Genomic DNA, 26,439 nt, shown 5'->3' with positions numbered 1-26,439 from the left:
TGGCTCTCTCTGGCATCCACGTGTGCCTGCAGGCACCCGATACACTGCATGAGTCACTGTTTTACTGGGAGCTGAGAGTGTGCCCAAGTCCATTAACTCCAGTCCTGCCATCCAAGACATCCTGTACAAAGTCAATTGTGCACCGCTGACTGAAGAATCTCAGTCAACGTAGGCTGATGACATGACCCAGGCATAAACCCATTCTTGTTAACTGAAAAGGCATCTGTTTCAGTACTAGCATTCTATGTAGGGGACATATCTGTACAAATATATAATACAATTACTGTGAAAAACCCAGGGAGAAAAGAAAAAAAGTTGCTCTGGCACAGGAATAACTATTCTAATAAAAAACTAATACTAATTGGGAGTTCTAAAAATAAACCCTGAATGGGTGGTGACTGTATTTGTCCATATTCTAAGAATTAATAGTTTCATGAGCGCAGACAGCCCCAGTTTTAGGATTGACCTATAAATGGTTGTTCTCTTAACACAGTGCCCCATATGACCATATGTGGGCAATATCAGAATTGTCTGGTTGAGATCCACAGATTCACTCGAGCACACAACATCCGATTATTACGAAAGGCATCTTTCCATATCAAGTGGGCCGAGTTCATTGTCTGTGCCTGCATGGACAGTTGGAACAAAGGGGCCTCAGTGCTCCGAGCTGCAAGGCCAACTTCTTCAACATTTAAACCCACTGTTCAATTTTCAGAAGGGGCTCGGGGAGGAGGCCCAATGAGTGTTTGCAAAAACCGTACCTTTACAGATTATCCTGAACAAGTCAGATAAATGGCTACTGCCGGCGCAGTATCAGCAGGCAGCATGCTGGAGCACAGAGCAGCATGTCAGGGCAACAGTCTATTGTGAAGCACTGCGTGTGCACTGATTTGTTATTCCTGAGCCTCTTCCCATGTCGCTCAACTGTTTCAGCGGTCTTGCGCAATACCCGGTCTGTAGAACCAGATGCAGAACAACGGAAAACATTTAAAAAGCACATGAAAACACCCACAACATGCTCAATGGCATCATTAACAGGCAAACCCCTTCCAAACGGCATGGGATTTCAAACACGCTTCTTCATGTACAGTTTCGCTACAGTATTTGCACAGTCTACACACAATGTAAAAATCCATGCAAGGTTAACTCACTGGGAGATCCCATTTAGCCCAAATATCTACTTCATATTATAGGCCTAGTGTACCCTATATACCCTAGTGTATATTGCAATGTAGGATAATGGTCATTTTTCTATCATTTTGTAAAAGAGACCATGTATCATTCTGTAAAAGTAGAAAAAATGCTTATACTGTGCATCAACAGACAAACCAACCACTTCTACAGGTTTGATTTCTATTTTTATACCTCTTCTATGAGCCTTAGTAGACTTAATATGCATTTTACATGGAAGGGTAAAAAAAAAGTAGTTCCTACCTTAATATGTACTCCTTAACAACCAAGCAATTCTTACCAAGCAAGTCATCCCTGTGCTGCTGAAAACCCAGTCACTTTACAGTGGGTTTGCAGGAATAATAAATAATGGATAAACTCATGGACAGGTTTGACAGTTCTGCATACTCTCTATTAAAGTGTGGGAGTGTAAGAGGGAGGAGTTAAAAAAAACAGTGGTGAAGAAAAGAACATCAAATTTGTTTGATTGTCTAATACAATGACTGAAATGAAATAAAATCAGCATGTTGTGTTTATTTTATTAATCTGTGAATATCTGTCAAACTCCAGCCCTATACTCTGTGCTCAGTGCAAGAACAGTAGTACCTGGGAAGCCCAACATCAAAGCTCAGTCTCCCCCTAGACCGATTTCTCAAGCATGAAGCAATAAATCCAGGCAGAAATGGAGTAGAATAGTATAGAAGATAGCAACACAACTTAAAAACGGATGTCAGGGAGCCAAGATTGCTAATGCTACCAGAGCAACAGCTTAGGAAAATGAAAACAAACAATGTGGTAGACCACTAAGGCAAAACTGCCTTATTCCAGAAGACCCAGGCTCAAAGCAGCATTTCATAAAGGAAACAAAATAAGCTTTCGGAAAGAATGTGAACTGCTGGGCTGATCGAGCTCATTCTAACAACCTCCCTATCCAGAAAATGGCTGTTTCATCATCTCTTTCATCAAACATAGGAGTCTCCCTCACTGTTTGGTTTCTAGATAAGTGTAGCAGAGGTTTGTGGAACCCCTGCAAATGCTTTCTTTTGTACCGTTTGGGTTTATGGAGTTACTGTACATCAGGCACTTGAACAATAAACGATAGCAGTTTATTCCACTAAACCTTGTTGCTAAAAAGATGCATAAACCCATGCTGCTTGAAAACTGCACTTCAAGGCAACAATACTGTAATACAATAATATAATAATAATGCATATTGTAATAATATTGTTAATTATACAACGGATATTAGTTGGATACATGAAGATGAAGCTTTGAGCATCCTAAAAAGATTTAACTTAACACTGAAGCTATACATCACCACTCCATAGTCTATATGTAACAGACTGCAGACTAATTTCTAGCTGCTTATAACAAAACGCTGAAATTTCTCTCCAAAAGACTTCAGCTACCCAGAACATACTTTAGATGGAGGACTTGACTACAGGTGAACAGGAAGGTTTTGAACAAGTCTCAGGTGTGTGCAGAATACGAACAGTTGTGGCTGTTGGGAATGTGAAATAAGAAAGTTTATAGGGTTGAACCACAGCACAACGACATCATAGCACAATAACCATGACAACGTAAACATATTTAATCTCATTCCTAGTTTTATGCTTCATTATGGCAAGTAAACTGCTTTCAAAATCATTTCAAAACAGGCACAGGAGTTTTAAGCCCTGTTTCAGAGTGCTTTCAATTCTATAAGCTATGTAAAAATAATACTGGATCTGTTACATTTCTTTAATGGGGTGTGATCTGCACTAGTTTCATTTTTCAATGTTTCATGATCTGCATGATCAGCCAGTGGCTGTCTTTGACTACACCTGTCAGCCCACAGTTTCTCTAATGTAGCGGAGACCAGTATTTAAACAGAGAAAATCTGTGGTTTAGCACCTCTCCGTACATACACCGGAAAAGAGTGGGACGTGGATTTGCTAATGACACCATTTCAAGACATCATCCAGCCTGCCCCAATTTAAACCCACTCATATGGGTAAAAAGGAAAACCCAGGAAGATTCCTTAAAAGAACATCATCTGTATTAAACATTCTTATCCAGATTATTAAACTCAAATCTCAAAATATCAAATAAGGTTTACAATGAAAATGGAGAGATATCATTGTCAGAACCCGAGTTAGTTTATTCATGATCTCTAAAGGTTTTTCAGGTGACACTAAGGCAGTATTTACTAAATTATAAGTTTTACTTAATAAATGACAGTGACAAAACTGCTTTGATCTATGTTAAAAAAAATTAAGGATGAATGATTATAAACTCTGATGCAACACCCAAGACAAGATGTTCTTTATGAAGTTTCTGCCCCACTGCAGAAGCCAAAACAAATGACAAGGTCTCCTTTTTATAAGCGAGAATGTAAAACTTTCAAAGCAAATATATTACTTTCTTTTATTGATTTAAAAAAAAATCTATGGTAATGATAGTAAATAAAATGCAGTTTCCAACAATTCTTAACAAAAACTTTCATATCAAGATGCATTTCAGCAGAGTTGTTTAGTCCCTGAGTCACTACTCTGTGTCCTTCCTTAATTGTGTAACAAATACGGCATTCTGTCACAAAACTATGCCATTTTTAGGTAAGCCTTTAAAAGAAACATTTGAGCCCTGCATATTTTTTCTTTGCAAAGGACATATTGGTCAAACTAGAAAATTTAAGTATAGAACATAGCTTTCAGATGTTTTTAAATAGTCCAGTTTTTTTTTCCTAAGGGCAGCAGGCTGCAAATGAAACTCTTCCAGTTGAAAAAACGGTGCTGCACAAGCAGCAGACTGCAGACTGCAGTCTCCCCCCGGAGAACAAAACCCGAGCGTACCTGTGTGGCTTTGTCCCTCATGCAGGGTGCGCACTGGCCGTGGCTGTCCCTAGGCCAGTGTCCCGAGAGGTAGGGGGCTGTGAGGGTGTCCAGAGAGGAAGTCCGGCGGATGTTGTTGTTACTGGAGGGACTGGCCGAAGGCTGCCGTGGTCTTTCTGTTGAGAGAGCAAGAGGGATAAAAAGGATCTAGTAATTACGCAGCATTTCATGCGATGACGCTTTCTGCCTACAAGACTCCGTGTAGACTAGGAGGCTCTTGAAGGTTCAGGGTGACCATTGTGTAGCTGTCTGTGTGGGCAGAGGACCCCTTTCATCCTGAAGAATTATGCACATGTATTAAATACTGTGAGTGTTCCTTCTGATCTGTTATGCACATTAAACACCTTGCACTTAATAAGGGCTCCAAACACCTGCAGGAAGGGACTGACAGCCCTTTCCCACAAACAACTGCTTGACGCATATCGTTTCCAACTCTCCGTGTGGCCCAACAACTTTCAGCACGCCTTGCTCCTCTGTGGTGACATTACCCCTCGACAAGCAAGCCAACACGCACAAGCAGAACCTCTCGTCACTCAAGGTTGTCGTTATTCATTATCCAAGTAACTTAACCCAATGGGAGATTAAAAATAAAAGGTACAAGAAGATATTAGGAAAGGAAAAATTGTATGTCATTTGTTTAGGCCACTATCTGCCAGAGATATCCATCTCTATCTACTCCCCAGTAAACCCATATAAAGATGCACATCTCACAGAGATTAAGGAGGTGTGCTTCTGGATACTGTACAGCAGGTTCGCTTGACCAAGCGACTATCACTTTCAGTGAGCCAGCACCAGTCCGACACAAAACAGTACTACTCCTCTGCGCTCACATTTAATTTAAAAGGAAAACTCCTACTTCAAAACTACACACTGAATACGCATAGGAGAGTGCATGATTATCAAGCAAATATATCCATGAAACATAGAACTTCATCATCATGGGAGATAGGATGTTCACTGTTAACCAATAAGGCATCTATGTCGGAAATACGTATTAGTGTTAGATTACTTATAGTCAGAAAGCAAAGTGGAAATATTGAGATGAATTAAGAGGTTTGTAAGTATTTATGTTTTGAGTATACACAGATTAGGGCTCACAAAATCTTCTCACGCAGTAAATCGACCAGCCTCTTACTAATGCCACACAACAAAGATTTGCCTTTCTTATTAGGACAGAATGAACACTTTGACCTGTGGTTCCGTAAAGTTTATGTTTGTTAGTCCAACAAACATTAAACTGAGTGAATGAAGTCCATACACAGTTTCATCAACCCAAAAACCAAAAGAAACCCAAAACCGGTTTTTAGACAAGTACCGTGTTGGTGAGAATTCCCCTCAGTTTCATCGTGGAAAACACAGATACGCTGCCAAGAAAAACAGGAGCCCAGCTGGCTCAGTGTAGGAGCAATAGTGTTCCACTGTATTCCTTACATTCCGGTGGCCAAGCATACAAAAGGTAAGAAATAAGGACAAACTGCAAGAGTTTATCAGCTGTGTGGCGTTGTACTTTCTGGCAAGACGTCACCTTATCGAGCCATCTCTCCAAAATAATTTCACCAGTGAAGCCATGAGCTTAAAGGGCCTTGGTGATGCATTTAAAACTGGCTTTCCAAAGCAACCCAATCGACCTGACCTACTTTCCAAACGAGATTCACGGGCACAACGCCCTCTTTCCCCCTCCCCATCATCTTCCCCCTCCTCAGCTGACACCAATCCCATAGGCTGTCATTTTCACTCTATCGGTTTTACCCTCTAGGCACTGTTTCTTCAGACAAAAAAAAAAACACCGCCTGACATTCTCTCTCTGTCTGCCCCCGGATTTCACTGCCCTAACAGAAAAACGCTTCGGTAGGGACTTCTCTCACTCCTGACAGACACTAACCAGTGCTGCTTCATGACAGTCTTCCTTTGCGACATCGCAGATGGGGTGAACACATTTTTCCATTGGCTTGTTTGTCTTTGCTGAGCAGAAATGTCAGCCTCTTAATTATTTGGTTAGGGAATTAAGGAGTGATGTCATTCTTGAATTATCATGTGTTAATTGGACACCCACCTATCCGATGTACAGCAAAAACAGCTGGTGTTTGGTATTTTAATCGCTATTGGTACTCTTTACTCTTTTTTAGAAAATAATGCCAAATACATACATACAAGCATTTACACTTGAGGCTTCAGCAATGATATTTAAGCCCACGTAACACATTGGAAGTAATGTGGTGGAATTAAAGAGCACAACTCACAAAGGAAACATCTGAACTTAACGTGATCGGTAGTGCTGCCAATTATGATAAATCATATTTTTTCTTCAACCGAGTAAATAAATAAATTTAACGTCAAGCAAGACTTGTATAACAGGAATATGATTTGCACTTTAACGTCTGTTAAAGTGTTTACTATGTCTGATGTGTTAACTGGCAATGTGACCTATGAAAAAAGCACTGGTTCCTATGCAAAATGTTCCTTTACCATTTTAAAGACTAAGTATTTTCAAATATGGTATATCTGCCTGCAAGCAATTAGCCATCACCTTGGAATTACGTTTACATAAATTTGTTGTACTGTACTAAAACAGCCAGTCTAATAGCTGTAAAACTAAGTTCATGAATTACTGCAGCATGAAAAATTATTTTATTAGAAAGCAACTGTACACACTTTATGATTCACTTTTTTCAAACTAACATGCAGTTTGCAGAACAATGAGTAGTTTTCAGAATTTAAATACCCTTAAGTAATTTGTGCATACAGTACTGGAAATAATTGTATTAACAGAGGACAAAGTGGGTGTATAACAAAACTATGTGAAGCAAGCATGCACTTAATTCAAATCATTACTGCAGAAAAAAATGCAAAGAAAATGAATGTATTGTGAAGAACATTTTGATCCTATAACACTTTCCACAATCATCCCCAGCTGTTTAGTTGTTGGTGTGCTTTATCATTCACGTAACCTCATTTACGTGACGTTCACAGCAGGGCCTTGTGAAGGCCGTGATATCTTTCAGTGTTCCAGGCAGACTTGCACCACGTCGGCTGTATACCTGGGGGTTCACGTGTTGAAACGTGAACCTCCCCCCGGTTTCACAAAATGCGGTTTTGTGAAAATGGCACAGATGAGCAGAATCTACCTGCACCTGTTCACACTCGGGCTACCTTTGATGTCACGCCAGTCCCTGCCACCCTTACGTGAGATACAACCCTACATCTGTAATGATCCACTTCTTGCTTCCATGTGGCTGCTGTGCACTGGTAATAAATCAGCAGTTTCTTAAAAGGCACATTGCAAAAGATTTAAAAGGAAATAGTTAAAACTTGTCTACAATGAGACCATTTTTCCAGGTTTAATCATCCCGCTGTTTCCTTCTGTCAACCTATTACAGTAAGTTTCCTTTGTTCCTCAGCAAAGATTTCTGAGCAGCTACGCGCCCATTGAGACTAATGTGCATTTTACAGCTCTTGCAGAAATGTTAACCCTTTTATTTATAGCGTGGTTATTTGCAAAATCTGGGCAGGATCATTGTCAATCATTCAAGGACGTTTCAAGAGGAATTTGACTTTGGTTTTGCATAGTAAATAAAAGACTTGAAAACTAGAAGAGTCTTACACTTGGCATTGGATGATGTTGGGCCACAATCTGGTAGTCTGATAGATATAACAAAACCTTTGACTTCCAGAAGCTTGTTGCGTGTGATTGTACTTCCTGGAGCTTTCATCTTCATCACAAATCTCAAATCCATTTCATATCCCTGTACATATATAGAACTTGTGCTGGTTTGGCACAATACGACTGCCAAGCAGCTAATCACATTGTACTTTGTCAAAGCAACACAGTAATGTTTCATTTTTTCCCCAATACGATTATTCTGTTATGTATATACTATAGTAGGAGTGCAGCACAGTGGCTGGCGTTGCTGTCTTGCAGCTCGGGGGCCCTGGGTTTCAATTGCAGAGCTGAGGTACTATCTGTGTGGAGCTCGTATATTCTCCCCACATTTGCATGGGTGTCCTCCAGGTGCTCCAGTTTACTCCCACAGTCCAAAGACATGCTGGTAAGTTAGTTGGCTTTTGGGAAAAACTGGCTCTTGGAATGGACTGGCGTCCTGTCCAGGGTGTACCCTGCCTTGAGCCCTCTGCTTGCCCATGACCCTAAAATGAATGACCTCGTTAGGAAATAGATGTATTCGGGTAAGGAGCTGGTGTGATAACCTGAGGATTCTTGACAAAATGACATGAACACAAAAAATTACTAAAAAAAAGGTAATCAAATAACATCGTCTTTAAGGATACAGGGAGGAATAACCCGTACACCTTTAATTGATCATAACAGGATGTTATGAAGTCAGTAAAGAGTATAGAGTACAGATGCAAAACTCAAATGATAGCATCAGTTATGAGAAACTTTCTTCTTGTAACTTAAAGGGCACAGCCTTATGTACAACACTGGAGCTAGAACCTTGGAGTGACTGGCCAAAATGTTCAGTTCACCTTAGGCCACAAAATCAACAAGTGACTTTGTGCATCTGTGGCCTTTTCAAGAGGTTTCCACAAAACCTCTGCATTTTGTTCGTTACTGGAAGTACAATTTGTTCCCATTCTTCCTTCTTCAAGACCCTTTTCCGAAGCTGCAGCTGGTCTATTTATTGCCAGCCAAGAACAGGATCCGTACACATCCAACTACGCACCGGGACCACGACATTCTCCACCTCTTCATAAAAGCAGAGGAAAAAAAAGAGGAGCGTTTGTTCTGATGGGAAGTTAATGTCTGACGGAGTGAAAGTGTCTTTCATCGGGACCAGCACACATCTGGGAGCTCTCTCAGTTGTCATTTTGTCTAGAAAACTTAACCCACGGGAGCAGTGCTGTGAATTGGCACCAGCGTGGCAAGGAACGCAACCAGAAATATCAAAGACAGGATGGAGAAAGAAAAAAAGAGTTTTGAGAAGCTCGGTGTTGTTTGAATCCTCTTCCTCAGCACTGTTCTAAAAAGGGTGCTTTTGTAGGCAACAGCATATATTACCGAGCCTCCTTTTGTTTTTAATCAGCACATGTCCTCATTTTCCCACAGCCCCTCTTACCAGCTGATGCTACTTCGGTTACAATAGTCAGGGTCCCATCAAATGATGTTCTGTTGTCTGAATATCAAAAGACTCAAGTCCCCATTATTTAGGGCTGGCAAACAAAGCAGATGAGCCTCCCCTTGAGTTGAGAGTCTTTAATTTGGGTTTCCTTCATTGTGAAGCGAGCATGGCGCTGTCACAGCAGGAAGCCTGCCTCACCCAGTTCCCCTTCCTAACCGTCACCGTTGGCCTTGGCTGCACGCAGACGCTGTTCAGACCATGTGCTACAAGGTACATTCCACCCCGCCACTTCCAAAAAAAGGCCTCCCGTGCACACGCAGGCCTGCCTCAAGCTCTGCTACGGGCGCTTCAGAAAGGAAAACTCGGACCATCACTGCAGCCTTTCGAACCAGTTCTGTAACTTGGGTGATGGGGGAAAAAAAAACATTGCTCTGTGCTGCAATGTGTCGAGGTTAGCGTGCCGTTTTACTGAATTGCAGGTTGGAGCATAGTGGTTGGGTCCTTCGTATTACTGCCTCTCAGGTCTAGGCTGTAGGCTAGGCTGCCTCAGGACTGGGCCACCTCTCTGCATTGCATGTGCTCTCCAGTAACTTTCTACCTGGTTGAAGAATTGCAGGTTAGATTTGACTGGCCATTTTTGTTTGTAATGCTCACACGATTTTATCATCGCCAGCTGCATGCTGTGTTTTACGTCTTGGCTAATGGCAGGAGGAGGAAGTGTAGTCAGATTGTCTTAAGACATCACTGGCACCACAGGCTTGTACCAGGAGCTCAGCGCTGACCGGAGGAAAGGCGACAGTGGCCATTTGGACTCCACACCAATACTCCGCAGGGAAAGGATCGCACCGCAGGCCACATGGCCACCGTGTCACAGGGCCAAGAGAGCACTGGCTGACTCAACGGTACCTTTTACACAATTCTTTTCCCCCCCAGAAGTGGCCAGTTAGCGAGTCACTCTTAGGGATACCTGGTCAAGAGTTGATCAGCGATATGACCTGGCTTGAATCCGCGACACTGAGACAGCGCATAAACGAATTGGGCATCCCTTTCCTTTCCAGAGGGATTTCGCACTAGGGGGATGTTCCCAGTACCAGTCAGAGGACTGCAGAGCAACAGAAACAGATGAGCCCACTGGGCTGATGGGCCAATCATTTGTTTGTTCTGATGTTCAGATGCTGGGCAGTTCTGTTCCTGGTAGACTTCTAAACGATTAGAGAGTCACAACAAAGGTTTAATAATGGAATAATTAAAGAATAAACGCAACTTATTTTGTTCACTTTTGGGCAACAATACAAAGTGGTTTTCAAAAACCCCAGCACAGTAAGCCTGACCGCAGTGATGCTGCATATCATGCTTGCCTTCTTAACCACAATGTGTGAGGGCTATAAACTAGAACAGTGTTATACGGGTTATAAAGAGAATCCCAAAGACTGCTCTATGTAGTTATATACCTTGTTTGTCACAGATTTAAAATAAAATCTAAAATTAGACCAGGGCAACTGCAAAACTGTAGTCAAATAACACTGCCATTTATTTTTACAGAATTTACCTTGTGTCTGAGATACTAACACTTAGGCTCCAGTAATTCCTTCTATCCGGTTACAATGACTACAATTGATCACTTGCTATACTGGTTTTACACACAATGTGATAATATCAAAACCATTCTATGCTACATTGCTTCAGTAATTCACTGTAAAATTTAAAAATGACATTAACAGATATTATGGATATATATATATTCTAAGTGTGTGGGTAATTTAGGGCATGGTGTTAGATCTTAAGACTATATGGATGTAACACCCAACCAGCAATTTTCATTTTAAAAAAAATTGTACAATAAATATTTACAAATTACCACAGAATTCTAAAAAAACAACCGACTGTAAAAATCCCCATAATATTCAGGACTACAAATAAAATTCACTATATAAACTAACTGTTTTCTGTTAATGGTAATGAATAATATAATCATTTTGAAAATTACAGTAATCAATTACCCTCCTCCAAATAAAATACTATAGCACACAAATTAATTTGGATATATTTTTATAAAGCTAGTGCCCAACTAGGCCTAAGTTTTTAAAGGTTCTTTTAGTTAACTTTTCACTTTTACTTGAACCGCAAAACGTTCTTATAAAATTTTACTTACAAAACCACAAACAACACTTGGCAATTGGGTCTTTAGAGATCAGATGCCTATCTTAGGTAAGAGAAGCCATCAAAGTAATTTTATATCACATTAAAGTATCACTGTACACGAATATCTACAAATCGAGATTTCCTGTAATTAATGTCATGATCTTCATGCCAACTTTTTCTAACAGTAGTTAAATAAACCGGTACCAATTTGCTCTTGAAAAAGAGCAGTCTAAAATCTTGATATCCAGCTGCTGAAGATGTACAGATATCACCACCTTTTTACAAAAACACTCCAATGGTCTTTCCTCCATTTGAGCAAAGCCACTGAGATGGAAAAGTACATGATGCACTAGCCCAGCCTGAGAAAGACTATGTGAAACAGACACTGAATGACATGCAACTGCAATGAGAGTGCAAAAGTTGCTCATTCACTCACAAAAAGATGTCTTCACATGTTGGGCTGTTCAGAGACAGGAGGAAATGACAGTTGTTTTATTCGATGACCTAATTAAACGTGCACATCGTAGCAAACGGTTGGAGTCATTAAAATTAATACCACAGACCTCCACTGCAGCAATAATAACAGAGGCAGCAGTAATCATAGCACTAGTCACAGCTATGGCAAACAGGTTATTGATGCTGAAAATACATAGTAATGCCAGAGAGTAATTTAGAGAGAACAATTTCCCTAGTAATCACAAAACATTAGGTTTCATTCAGCAAATATCAGTTAATAAGCAAGAGTTTCTAAAATCAGCATTTTTTTTATTTTGCATTTAGTTTTACCTTCTGGTATTAAAATTGGATTTAAGAACACGATGATACAGTCTTTTGGAGAACAGGTACTAAATTTGTGAATTTTCCATTTGATAAAAGCCTATGGAAAAAAAAAACGCTGGCCTATGTCTGACCTTTACTGAAAATGTTAAAGAACACTATCGGTTCTCAGTATTTGGTCATCACGTATACTGTTTTGTTACACTAACACAAGAAAAAGGGAGAGGCAAATAGTGACCTGCAGTACCATAGCTGAAAATAGCTGGTTGCATTTATTTCTCAGTTGTGTGAGAAATTCATCCAACTACAAAGATAAGGCAAAACTGCCCCCCCTTCTATTAACCTTCATTCATAAAAGCTCAGGCAATCGGGGACAGGCAAGATGCTCACAGGCCAGGACAGTCTTCCACTCCTGCCGGTTAAGACGGCCTTCAAGTCTTCATTTTGTCAGATAAAAAAAAGTATTAAAAAAAACCTTTCTCTAATTTACCTCATGCACATGCGAGAGAACCGTACTGAAAAGGTCTCATCTGTTAACATTAATTTCCACCCTTTCCATAAAATCCAAGCCTACTCCACTCTTCCTTTCTGGCCGACTGTGCTGCACTCAAGTATTTCTTTTAATCTGTCTGGCCTTCTTCGGTTTTACAGATGCGTGTAAAACAATGCACCCTGCTCTTGGTATTACTCACTGTCTTGTGCAAAGAAGAAGACTGGAGTGCTCACAGCATGAGGAGAGCTTCTTTCCCACTCCACGGATTGAAACGTTTAACCCTTTCTCCGCCTCACCTCCCCCCCCCCCGAACAATGAAACAATAACGGAGACAAAGGCACTCATGAAACTCATGCTATTTTATCGCTATACATTTTTCCTGTGTGTGGAGGTGGTGGGTGGAATAAGCAAAGAGCAGAAAACAATCCACCAGTATCAAATCCATCCATCCTTCCTCTAACCACTTATTCTAGCTCATGGTCTCGGATTAGCCGAAGCCTATCCCAGCACACTGTGGGCATGAGGCAGGGTACACCTAGGGCTGGGCGATATGGCCAAAAACATTCTCACGAGAAAAATTTTCATATCAGTCGATAGCGATAATTATCACGATAAATGTCAAATCATTATTTCTTTCACGTTTAAAGGCAGATTTTTTTCTCCTGAGTGAAAGTTGAAGAAACCAGACAGTTAATCGGTAAATTAAACAACTCTTTATTTTAAGAACACAACAAACACTTGCCAAACAGCAGAAACATTCAACAAATCTGTTAGCTGCCCGGTCTGCAACACGCACACGCACTCGCGCAGTATTTTGTGCGCATATCATGCGCAAAGCATAAACATATATATCGAACATTTATCAAACTTTTGTTAAAATTATATCGAGGAAAATTCTATCACGATAATTATCGTTATCGATTTATCGCCCAGCTCTAGGTACACCCCGGCTTTTTCGTTTTCACACTACCTCTTCTTAGCAGTTGGCCCATTAGATCATCAGTTCCCCCTTCCAGGTTATCACAATCACAGCTGTCGGTTGTATTTTCATGTTTTCACCTCCAATGATTCTCTGCAATCTTATCAAAAGCCTCATGAATAAACATTAAACCTACCATAGAGTATGGTCATTGAGTTTTAAAGAATCTGAATTCTGTTGCGTTGCTCACATTGTTATGTAAAGTTAAATCTTATTGTAGCAATATTTTTTGGAGATTTTTTGGTGCTGTCTCTTCACCTCTACTGATTACTCAACCAACCGATGAACCAAGTTCTCTCCAGATGTTGCTAATGTCTTGCGATACGCGCTTGAGAACATCTAAAAAATACAGAACTAAAATGTAGCAGTGTATTTATATTAATATATTACTATTATTAACGAAGAATGGCATGCACAGTTCTGCCCCTGGCAAGATTAACTTGTGTTCGGGGAGGAACTTCCCAGCTCCAAACCATACAGCAGGTGCCTCAGATAGCAGTGAATTTCACTATGCCAAAAGGCAGGGCCTCATGTCTGAGGCGAATTCAACTCCATGCAGATTTCAGAGAGGATGACATCCCTATGATGCAACGCATGAGCACTGCAAAGATTTTTTTTACTTAATAAATAAGACATTAGGACCTAAACTCAACATGAGTCTTATTCGTAGAGCTGAAGGTCTGGCTAAGAAAAGGGACTCAGACACATTAGGAAACAGTGCCAATCGTTTTATCTGAAGACAGGGAGGAGAATGACACAGTTTGCTCGTGCTGGCTCAGACATTGTAGTGCATCAGCTCTGAAGGAAATATCACTAAGTAGTTCCATTACCACGTGTAATTTCCCAAGAATGCATACTTAAGCTTTTTAATCTATGTACAATAACAACCACAAGACGATGCTGTGAGGACAGCCATCTGTGGAAAGAGGGAGTTAACCAACACATCTTAATTGCCTCCTCACATTTCAGCTTGGTTGTTTCTCAATTTAACCAGCAGCTTATCATTGTTTCATCAAACTACTGTATCTTAGACTTTTCTCAGTATCACAGCCACACAGAAGTATTGGTAGGTCCTGCGTTAAAAGAAATAAAAATAAAAGTTTATACAAGCCATCTTTAAAAATGAACTTGTGATTTCAAATTTCTCTTTTCAGCTTCAGCCTGAAGTCAAAAGCCTGCTGGTTTACCAGACGTGACATCTGATCTAGAAAAGTGGAATAGATGCCTCATTGTCTAAATGGCTAGAAAAAACTACAACGAATTATTTAGGTTTGTTAAAGTCTGAAAGAAAAAATAAGAGCCCAGATAGTGCGAACTAAGATTAAAACCCCAGCTGCCGTTTCTCATTTCTTGGGTTTTGCACGTCACCCCTAAAAAATGCATTTCAACCTGAGGTGCAATCAGTATCAATGGCCCTTTCTTTGGGGAAACTATAATTCTCCCATTGCCTCTACATGTGTAGCTTGTTTAAATGATGGGCCTTGGATTGTGAATTTACAAGGAATGAAACTCATGTTGACCTGATCTTTTCTGGTGCTTTGTTTGCAAACATTTTCTGAAAATCTTAATAATTTAAGGATTACAATTTAAGGTTAAGACCTCTTTGCCAACAGAGCATTCATGGAAAAAAAACTAAGTTATTCTTAGTTTTGAGCTGATTTTGGTTTTAGTCAGCATTTTCAGTCTGTATAAAGACTGTTCTTTGGCAAACAAGATAACATTGTAAAACTTGTAATGATATTTCACATCTGACAGGAATAATGTGACAGCTTTCAAAGGCAATCAGACACAGCTCCTATCTAGTGACTAGCTCAACTGCAAACAGCTGTGGGGTTAGTAATCCATCTTGTCCAAACATTTTTAAAGGGAAAATGGGTCAGGGATAGGTGTTGTAATACCAAGAGCACTAGGCCATCTAACAAGCAAACACTTATCATCTGGACTTGTCAAAAGAAATGAACTCTTGGAAACAAGAACCTGAAACTTGACACAGAGGGAGTGGGGTTTTAGTACAGTAGAGCAATTACTGCGTCTTGTTCCATACTGACCATTTGCCTTGTCTTCTTCAATCTCCACAGACCCTGAATAATCCAAGACCATCCCCCTGGCCTTTAATTTGAACATCATGGAAAGAACAGGCTTGTACATGTACTATTTCCTATTTTCATCAAAGCAGCAGTAAACATTAAACTTTTATAGCCAAAATTAAAATTATTGCTCCATGTTCTACTATCTTTTAAACACTATTTTACTCTGCATGGGGGAAAAAAAAAAGATGAGCAAAAACCAGTTATGAAGAATACATGTCGTTTACGAAATGACATTTGTATAGTAAATTTGTATAGTAATAGTAATTTAATGAACCATAAATCTACTGATTCCTAGTCCCGTGTCAATTAAAAGAAGTTTAAACTACTGTATATGAATGATCAACCAGTCAGGCTCTTCTCTTCTTTCATTTTAATTATTGATCTAGATGAACTGGAGGCAGGGGCTTTAGCGTAGTGGGCAAGCTGTTGGACTCATAACTGGCAGGTTGCGAGTTCAAATCTCTGCTACTGACGCTCATGCTAGAGCCTTGAGTCAGGTACTTCACCCCACTTGCTCCAGTCTACCCAGCTTTATAACTATATGGATAAAAGGGTGCAGTCTGTAACCCCACCAGACAAACAAAACCCCACTGAGTGGGATGCAGTTTGTATAGATAGTCCTGGTTCTAAAAACAAATTAAATGTACTGAAACATAGCAACCAGCTTCTTAAACACACACTTGTTGTTTCAGTAAAATGTTAAAGGTTTAAAGGGTAATTATCAAACACTAATATTTATTTCTTTGTGTGTTGTTATTTTTTCATCAATGATTTAATTGTACAGATACCAATATGTCACATGTAGTACCATCACACACTTTACTGGGATAATGGGAAATAGTGGATCAGCTCCAAGACCACACCGCCCAAGCCCAGCTCGCTGGAGCACAGCAAGTCTAATCGAACACAGAAACACAAAAAAGGATGTCGCATCTGTCCCAGAGACCAGAGCAAGTAACGGGCTTTGTGAGAACTTATATCTGAGCTTTCGGTCAGGAAAAAAAATGAGAGAAGAGATATTTCTAAAGAATAATGTTTGTTCTAGTTGCGACCGCAAAGAAATATGAATCAAAATCTCCATCGATCTCTAGATGGTTAATACAATTTGCTCATTTGCAATCTATACAAATCACAGAAGCTGATGTGCTACTTTACTCAGAGTAGCAGTCTGTCAAGCACTGCAATTAGACACCAGTAATAATCTTGGCAAATTCCGAATTGGTTTCTTTGATTTAAAGGGAAAACTTAAAATCCATTCCGTCTCCAAGTGCTCTTGAAAATATGATCACCCTAGATACAGTGTACGTTTTCAATCAAAGTAAGCAAATTACAAATTAATTGCATTTATACAGTATGCTTAAACTGTATTTATTGAGATTGACATGTTTGAAAAGCAAGACTTCTAAGAAAACACAATTAAGGAACAGAAAACACCAGTGTGGGAAGGCACTATTTGGGTGTAATAAGATGGCAAAAACATGGCTTCAGTGCAGTAATAGTTTAATACAGCTCCACTATCCATTTTTGACAGACGAGTGCTTCTAATTCATAGCTATTACTGCATTAGAACTGATAATAATAAGTACAGACAAGTTCCAAATATTACATCAGCTCAAACAGAAGTGGAAAAGTCAGAAATCTGGAAAGAAACTTTCTGGAGAGAACTTGCACTGTGGGAACAAAACAAAATTTTTTCTTCTTTGCTCTCACAAATGTAATGCTCCATGGGGGTAAAAAAAACAGGCAGCCTCAGTCCCTGCCAGCATGCTACCCAGAGTAATAGTAATTAATTAATAATAATGGCTTACACATATACATATACATATTTCTGGCCACTCCACTCAAAGCGCTTTACAGGTAATGGGTACTCCCCTCCACCACCGCCAATGTGCAGCCCCCACCTGGATGATGCGACGGCAACCATAGTGCACCGGTACACTCACCACACACCAGCTATCAGTGGAGAGGAGAACAGAGTGATGAAGCCAGTTCAGAGATGGGGTTTATTAGGAGGCCATGATTGGTAAAGGCCAGGGGGAAATTAGGCCAGGATGCAGGGGTTCCACCCCTACTCTTTTCCTGGGATTTTTAATGACCACAGAGAGTCAGGACCTCGGTTTCCCGTCTCAGCCAAAGGATGGATGTACCAAATTCTCAGAGCACCTCAGAATACCCTAAAAAGTCTTTAATTAATTAATGCTGGACCAATACTAGCGCGCAGCAAAGTGGAGATTCACATTTGCAGGCTCCAGACTCATCCTCAGCTACTTCAGAGCTACCTTGATGGATGAACCATTCGTCTGGTTTGTAAGGGGCAGTGCAGTGGTCAGCATTGCTGTCTCGCAAGACGGGGACCTGGGGTCACTTTCGGACCCTGGGTGCTATCGGTGTGGCATTTGGATGTGCCGCCCATGTTTCGCGTGGGTTTCTTCCAGGTGCTCTGGACATATTGGTATGTTAGTTGCATTCTGGGGAAACTGGCCCTGGCGTGAGTGTATGCGTGTCTGTGTTTGTCTGTCTGCCCTGTGATGGACAGGTGTCCTATCCAGAGTGTATCCTGCCTTGTCTCCATTGCTGGCCAGGATAGGCTCTGGCCCCCCTGCAACCATGAATTGTATGAAACTGTTAGAAAACAGACAAATTATTGGGCTTAAAAATAGGTATCCTTCATACCCACACGAAAGGGAAAAAATGGAAAACATGGGGGGATAAATTCTCAGCACCGTACAGGAAGATGTAATCTGGCCTCTTGTGGGAAGGCTCTGTTCGTGTGGATTCCTGCCAGCATCTATGGAAATGTTTTCTTTTCTCTTTTTCAACTGCAACAAACACATCTAAACAGTTATCAGCACTTAATGGCAAATACAGACTTGCCAGACCCAAAGGTCATTAGTGAGGGATGGAAGACAAAACACACCGATTCGTGTGCAACTGAAAATACAGAAATAAATATCAAATTCAAAAATCTGTTTTGATCTGGATTGCTTTTCAATCCTTAGTCTCAATCAATTTATAAATACCTAGGAGTAGAAAGTGTTTCTTTTCACATTTCACATGATTTCCATGATTTCATTGGGCCATACAAGGAAAATGTGACCTCCCTGGTAACATACAGTAAACTCACAACAGCCATTTAAAAAGTGCATTTTATAACAGCAGAAAAAAGCTATGATAACACTTGTTCTTTTACAAATACCCTGTAACCCTACATATGCAAATTCAGCCATTTTAAAATAAAAAAATACTGCAAAGCACACAAAAAAATGCTACTGTCATTTCACCAAAACACAATATTTGAACATAATGATTCCCTCTACATTTTTAGCTGACAGCTAGATTAAGCCAACAGCAATGGAACCCTAATCTTTTTTTTTTAAATAAAGATTATCTGCTCCCGGATAAAATTGTAGGAAGCTGGGTCATTACTGGACAAGGGAATAGAGCTTATCACTTAGACAAATCAAACGGTTGACAGGCAGTTTTCCCAAATGTCATTCCTCTGGCATTAAGATCAGCCATTTGTTTTGTACAATCAGTTATTGCTGAATTGCTGTTGTGTTACTGCAATGTGCTCGAAGTTCACAGATCTGAGAAAAGCACTCAGGAGGATAATCCCCGTTATCGCGCTGAAGCACTCCGAATTCCCTGGGAGATGTTCCTGTTTTCCATGATGAAGTTCGGCCCTGCCTCAGCTTCTTTCATCACTAGGAACCAGCTGAAGGACTGCCTGCAGTGGTTTCCTTTCCACATTTTACAAACTTCCCCCCAATACACGCAAGGCTAAAATGCAGGACATGTAGCAAAGTCTTAATTACATTGGAACTAATACTTTCAATCATGCTGGACTGCAATAATTACTAAAATCATTTTTTTGATCCGTCCAACTATACTACACATATTCAGATGTAACCAAAAGGGCAAATGTTACTATTTACTTATGTAATTCCAAAGCACAGCATATACAAAGGCCTCAGAGACACTGCAGATATACGGTGAGGTGCTGTTGTAACAGTCATCCTGCTCGGTCTGAGAGGATCTGCAGTGTCCAAGCTTGTCTGAAGATACAATGGTGCAAGCTACCATCTGTGGGATTGTGCATGAAGACCTCCAAGTCAATTTGAGCTGCTGGGCTTGGGAGGATGCATAAAGTGCATAAAAAGAGGAATAAATCAGACTTTATACAGCACACTACATCTTTGCAGCGATTTGTGAGATTCAGAGGATATCACTTTACTCTCCCAATACTTATGCTTTCCACTGTATTCCAGAGAGCCTGTTGTCTACCTTAATCGCTGTAGCAAGCTGTATTAAATGCCTGCTTTTAAGGCATTACCTTTTCTACCAAATGCTCCTTGAGCTTAAAGGTATTGGACAAAGCAGCAGCAGAAAACACTGAATTCAATACCTTGCTGAAGGAAATGGATCCCCCAATCCAATACTTAAATGAATTTACAAGGAGCAAAACTGGCTAATAGTCCTAAACATCTGTTCATAATTTAATATGTTAGCACAATAGTTCTCATTAACCGGTATCTATCGGCATGTCCTGACCCACAACCTCGGGCTTCAATGTACAAATCGTGAGCTGTTCAACCACACGGAAGCTACTGATTTAGAGGAGGACTTAATATTTTAGTCCAGCAGTCTCCATCCCTCAATGAAAAAACTGACTTAAGCTAAGGGAAACAGATCAGGCTATTCACCACCTAACAAATACACAAAGTCAAGGAAGGACACACAAGTATGAGAGCATGTCATATTGCCAGCTTCGGAGATTTCATCAAACTCAGCACACAGAAAGCTTCCTCCTTCCCACGATTTCCCACTTCTTATTTTCAGTCGTCATTGCTCGCTAGGAGAAATAAAGCTGAGCAGCCCTTCACCGGCCTTGTGCAAGTTTGAGAACGCCACAGAAACCCCACCCAGGTCAACAGGGGCATCATTCATCGCCCAACTTCCCTGCTGCCGTTGCCTGGCTAGGCCTGCAAGCACTACAGAAAATTAAATCAATGGAATTTAATGAAAAAATGAGAGGAAATCTACTTCCTGTAACCTTTTACAGTTTAGCCACTTTTAGCCAACCTGAGGCGGCTTTTGAATATCAACAGTATATAAAAACATCCCAGTGGAAAATGAATTGGAATTCTCATCATCAGTCTATATTATTTGAAAAGACTGAAAATTAAAACATACTGTCTTTTATCTTGATTCTACTTTTAACATTGCATACATGTTCAGAAGATATAGGTCATTACTCCAACTGTTGCAAATAACTCCTCAAATTAAAGACAGCCAAACACATGGGTTTGTTCCCATGCAGGCTGTATACAGGATTAAGCATGGAAGGTTATCCATGAAGACAAAGGAAAGCTCTTCAGAAACATGTTCTCTTGAATTTAAATTTGTTCCCATGATTACTTCAAGTGCTCAAATGATCAGATTTCAGATACTGTACGTCATTTAAAAAAAAAAGTTTTCTTTCTATCCACCACAGTTTCTTGTATTCATTTTGCAAACAAGCAAGCAGAACATTTTAAATACCGCCTGGTTCTCCTACCGAACAGATATTTAAAGCCTAGGTAAGCTCGAGCTCAGTAGCTTCACTTATATCCGTGGTCAACAAACTGTTCATTCAAAGACCAAAACAACCTGTTTGGCACAAGTATAACTGCACAAGGATCCTTTATGTCATTTTGATTTTAGAAATACAGCACTACTTACTAAATTAAAACAACAACAACAACAAATCTTCAAACTCTGGGTATACACACACTGTACATCTCACACAAAATAAAAACATGGCTTTCCATTTTCTTAGATTTTCAAAAGATTTTCAGAGGTGGCTCTGTGGCTAAGGATCTGCCCCTGTGACTGGAAGGTTGCCGGTTCAAATCCTGCGGCCGGCAGAGGAATCCTACTCTGTTGGGCCCCTGAGCAAGGCCCTTAACCCCAACTGCTCCAGGGGCGCCGTACAATGGCTGACCCTGCGCTCTGACCCCAAGCTTCTCTCCCTGTCTGTGTGTCTGTGTCTCCATGCGAAAAGACGATTCACATGTGCGAAAAGACGAATTCCTAATGCAAGAAATTGTATAGGGCTAATAAAGAAACATTAAAGGACTATTATTAATTGCTGGCATTACTGGGCTAATGAGTATTTTCATCATAAACCTATGGCTACTGGATACTGTGTCCTGCCTTACAGCTCTAACAGGATCTACTCTTCTGAGCTCAACGCATAATTCCTTCCATTCACCTTTTTAAGCGCAGGCAACACTTAATACAAAAATCGATAAGTTGTAAAACTTCCATTTCCTCAAAGGCAGTACTTGTTAATAGACTGAAGCAGAGGCAGGGCAATCATGTTCAGAGAATGTATTTAAAGAACTGAACTGGAGCAAAAATATGAGCAAAGTTACAGATGAGACGAGGCCATTTTGCCCGATTGGTAGTTAGTAGCTAATTGATCTGAGGATCTTATCCAGCCATCTCTTGAAAGAAGCCAGGGTATCGGCTTCAGCAACACGGGTGTGTAGTTCGTCCCGCACTCCCACAACACTTCAACCCTTACTGAATCCAGCTGGTGCACGTTTTTACATTTTGCGATAACCAGTCATGTGTGAACTGTTTCCCAGATGAAGAGTCAGTTTTTGTGTTTGTGTTAATTGTCTTGAAAACTGTTCCAACATGTTCTATTAGTTCAGCTTGAGCAATCAAGAACAAAGTGCCATCAAGGCAGTGGGCTTTGTGTAAAATGACACTGATGAACTGAGATACCAACCTGAAGTTAAACAAACACCCTAAAATAACAGTAGAGTTGTGCCATATACTTTTAAAAAGCAAGAAGGAATTGAATGGATACCTGTGAGACCTTGTTAAAATGCACGTGCTCATACACAGAATGTTGTATTTTTTACTGCTCAACAAGCAAAACAGCAAAGCCAGACAAGTGTCAAACAGTATTTACATGCTAATGTGTTAATATTTGCCAGTGTTATATGCATGTATAACGAGGATTAATAATGCACACAATACAAAACCACATATCTTCTAATCAAAAGCTTTGAGTTGAATGAACTATAAAACCTTATTAGAAAAGGTATTATTCATACAATAACACATATACATGTTTTATGCATGATACTGAACACCTGCAGAAATGCATTTTCCATATTCTAAAATGTTATTTTAGATAATTTATTAAAATAAGCTGAAAATTTACATGCTAGACAGGAGCTCAAAGCTTGTCCAAACATAATGAAATATGTTCTTGACTTCCTGCATAACTGCTACAAAACCTTTCACAGCATACATACATAAATCTTGCAATATTTTGTTGTCACAATCGTTATGTGTTCCTGAAACTGCTGTATCCTGCAAAAACACTTACAGGAATCTTTATTTTACCTGTTAAAGGAGGCGGGCAGGCCCTTCCTTTGTTGTACTTCTCAAGGAAATATTATCAGGAATGCTTAAGGATTTTAGAAAAAGAAGTGCAGCAGGAACCTTATTCTTCCAAGCCTGCACAATATTTGATTATTTCTTTGTAGGACCAAAGAGACTAGGTTCTAAAATAAGATGACATGCAACGTGATGTTTGCTTTAGTGTCAGACAAACCAAAAGGTCTAATTTCTATCCCTTCCATGTGTCTGTGCTCACAGACCAGACTCCCACTGCAAAAGGAGACTTCAACGGAGCAGAAAAAGCGATTTAAGATCCTGCTGGCTATTCCAACAATAATAAGATTATAAGACTCATATTTCAGAAACTTTCCAAGAGACAGCTACCGTAGGCCATCTGTAATTCTGGCCAGTGTTCTGTGTCCAATGTTTATGATCATTTTTAGTAACTGGTCAGTATTCATGGAAAAAATAATTTTGATAAAACCAATAGGTCTGAGATTCCAGCTTCCAGACGATTGGAAAACAAAAAAGGTCAGGGGAAGATATTTCACGTGACCTGCTCCTACAGCTTATCACCAGAGAATAATCAAGCCCAGTACTGCTGGGTGGAGCAGAGGCTATGTGGCTAAGGATCTGTGCCTGTGGCTGGAAGGTTGCCGGTTTAAATCCCACAGCCGGCAGAGGAATCCTACTCTGTTGGGCCCCTGTGCAAGGCCCTTAACCCCAACTGCTCCAGGGGCGCTGTACAATGGCTGACCCTGCGCTCCGACCCTGAGCTCTCTCCCTGTCTGTGTGTCTCACGGAGAGCAAGCTGGGGTAAGCGAAAAGACAAATTCCTAATGCAAGAAATTATATATGGCCAATAAAGTGATCTTATCTTATCTACAGTGCAGGCAGTACACATTTTTAGCAAGCAGCGATCATCAGGTTTCCCCATGGAAAGACAAAAAAAAACCCATCTGCCATAACAGATTTTACAGCCTTCAAGATCACTTTAAAACCAAGACTAGGCACTGGATGTTTCAAGCTTGTTGGCCATTTTTGAGCAGAGTTTCAGACGTTTTCACAGAGACAGAACACTGGCAGTGTGTTCCACAAGTACAACCGGTACAACAGCATGTGGCTTCGACCACCTAATAAGGGGTCAAAGTTCAGTGCCATAGGTAAAAATAGTAAAATAGTACTATAGGTGGACGCAAGCCAGCATACGCAGACAAATGCTTTCCCAAGAGAGATTCTTCCACACGTATCACGTCGGCTCCTTCAGAACCAGCTGAAGGAATCGAGAGCTTTCAGAAACTCCCACCCTGGTCAAAACCAGGGAGATCGCACAGCGCACCGGCCTCAAGCCTTCAGGCCCAGCGCCAGAGCCCTGCCCGGACACGCCAGCGATGACCAGCGGGCACAGATCCCCTCCTGCCAACCAGGCAACGAAGGGCCGATCAGGTTGGCGAGATCCATCCATCCAAGATAACCATCTCACAAAGCTCCCCGCTGCATGCTTACAAAAAAAAAAGAGCAATAAGCTCTTCCAGGCTCTGGCAAAGCGAGCTCTTATAGCCGCAAAAAGCGTGAGATTAAATCGCCATATGTTTGTTTTTGCTCTAGCCATCTGCAAGGCGGCGCTTGGGTACCCCCACGACTCCCACAATGGACAGAGGGGGAGCTTGCCGTTTCACTAGCGCGCCTGGGAAAATAACTGCCATGCTGGACCAGGGCACCGTGTGTGCCCACCGGGAGGGGCGGAAAAGATGTGCTCAATCTGTCCCGATCTCGGGACAAAGGCAGCACACCCCCCGCCTCGCTGCGCGGTCAACACACCGAGCCGGCTGGCTGGCTGGCGTTCACGCCCTGCCTCCTCCGACTGGTACCCAAGCGCATGAGGTTCAGGAGGCGAGCCGCAGCATCCCTGGGGTGGCAGTGTCAGTGCGGACTGAAAGCGTCTCCTTTATTTTTAATTTCTCCCCCCCGCTCTCCCAACACCACCAATTTACCGGAGCAAAGCCCCCCCACCGCCACATACACACCTCACTCGAGCGGGCGCAGGTACAGCACCCGCGGGACATACCTTTGCACACGGGCGAGCTGGGGCTCTTCCTCTCGGGCGAGCTCTTGTGCTCCGGGGACGTCCTGTGATGCTTCGCCGCTCTCCCACCCGACGACGACGACGACGACGACGAGGAGGAGGACGAGGATGAGGAGGGCGATGCCGAAGACGCCGGGGCGGACAGCAGCAGCGCATCCGGGACCCACAGCAGCTGGGTGGGCGAGGGGCACGGGGAGCCGGCGGGGGCTGCTGGGGCAGGGAGGTGCGAGGCGCAGCTGTAGTGCGCCTGTGCGCTTGGCGGCGGCGGCGGCTGCTGTTGTTGTTGTTGTTGTTGGGGTCGGGTCGGGCTGCCCCGCGTCGCCGCCGCCGCCGCCGCCGCCCCTGACGTCGCGTGTGGCGTGGGGCTACCCCGCGAGGCGGAGCCACCGCCGCCGCCGCCGCCGCCACTCGAGACACGTGTGGGGCTTCCTCGCGATGACGCCACGGTCTGCGTGCCAACGGTGGGGCTGTTGCGCGACGACGACGAGGAGGAAGAGGAGGAAGAGGAGGCGGCGGCGGCCGTGCGAGTGGGGCTCCTGCTGCTGCGTGAGGACGTGCGCGTGCCAGTCTCGCCGCCGCCGCCGCCGCCGCCACTGGTGGTGGTGTTACGCGTGGGGCTGCTGCTGCTGCTGCTGTTGTTGTTGCTGCCCTGCTGCTGCTGCTGGGGTCTCAGCTGGAAAGGCACCGTTGCCTTCATGGGAAGCAAGCGGCTGCCCGAGCCCATTCCCGCAGTCCCGGTGCCTCCGGTACCCCCGCCGGTTCCGACACCGCCGCCGCCGCCGCCGCAGGAGGAGGACGAGGAGGAGTTTGCATTACTGTTAGAAGTCGGCGAACCGTTTCTCCGTACTCTCTGAGACATTTTATTCCGGAGAGCTTTTCCGGAGAGGGGGAGGGAAGGAGCGGGGGGGGGGGGGGAACCCAAAAACAAAAACAACAACGTGCTTTTCCTTTTTCAAATCAATCTTTTTTTTTATCAAACCTGACTTGAGAGTCAGACCCCCCCCTCCCCAGAAAAAAAAAAAACAAAACCCTCAAAAAAAAAATAAAGAAAGGCGAGTCGCTTAATGAGCTCCCTCTCCCGGAAAACAAGTCTTCATGAGGACGGGTCTGCTCTTTCGGGGCTCCGCGCTGTAAACTCCATGGACGGCCAAGCGTGCTGCGCCTCTGGTCCCTCTAAATCACTCCCGTCTCTGAGCAACTCCGGGCCACTACACACACACACACGCACCGCGCCAGCTCGCCCGGAGGTTTGGGCTCCACGACTGCCATCCCGAGCGGACCCCGCTCGTCGCGCCCTCCCCATTGGCTCCGCATGGCCCCCCGCCGAGCCTCCATTGGCTGCCGCCCGTGTCAGGG

General features: G+C 42.2%; 1 protein-coding gene across 2 annotated transcripts in view; it reads right to left on the bottom strand.

Moving 5' to 3' along the window:
- Positions 1 to 26,326, bottom strand: part of fam117bb (family with sequence similarity 117 member Bb) — a 113,206-nt gene extending 86,880 nt beyond the window's left edge. Inside the window, exons 1-2 of one of the 2 annotated variants that reach the window (XM_069196329.1) lie at positions 25,066 to 26,326; positions 4,002 to 4,156 (exon numbers count right to left, since the gene is read on the bottom strand). In XM_069196329.1, the coding sequence (XP_069052430.1) occupies positions 4,002 to 4,156; positions 25,066 to 25,942 (1,032 nt within the window). In that variant the 5' untranslated portion in view covers positions 25,943 to 26,326. The remainder of the gene's footprint in view (positions 1 to 4,001; positions 4,157 to 25,065) is intronic. The other variant, XM_069196330.1, reaches the window with a different exon arrangement.
- Positions 26,327 to 26,439: the final 113 nt, after the last annotated feature.

The sequence above is a fragment of the Lepisosteus oculatus genome, chromosome 12, assembly GCF_040954835.1.
Source record: "Lepisosteus oculatus isolate fLepOcu1 chromosome 12, fLepOcu1.hap2, whole genome shotgun sequence".
NCBI lineage: Eukaryota > Metazoa > Chordata > Actinopteri > Semionotiformes > Lepisosteidae > Lepisosteus > Lepisosteus oculatus.
The sequence above is the reverse complement of the archived record's forward strand: the minus strand, read 5'-3'. Positions and strand labels throughout refer to the sequence as shown.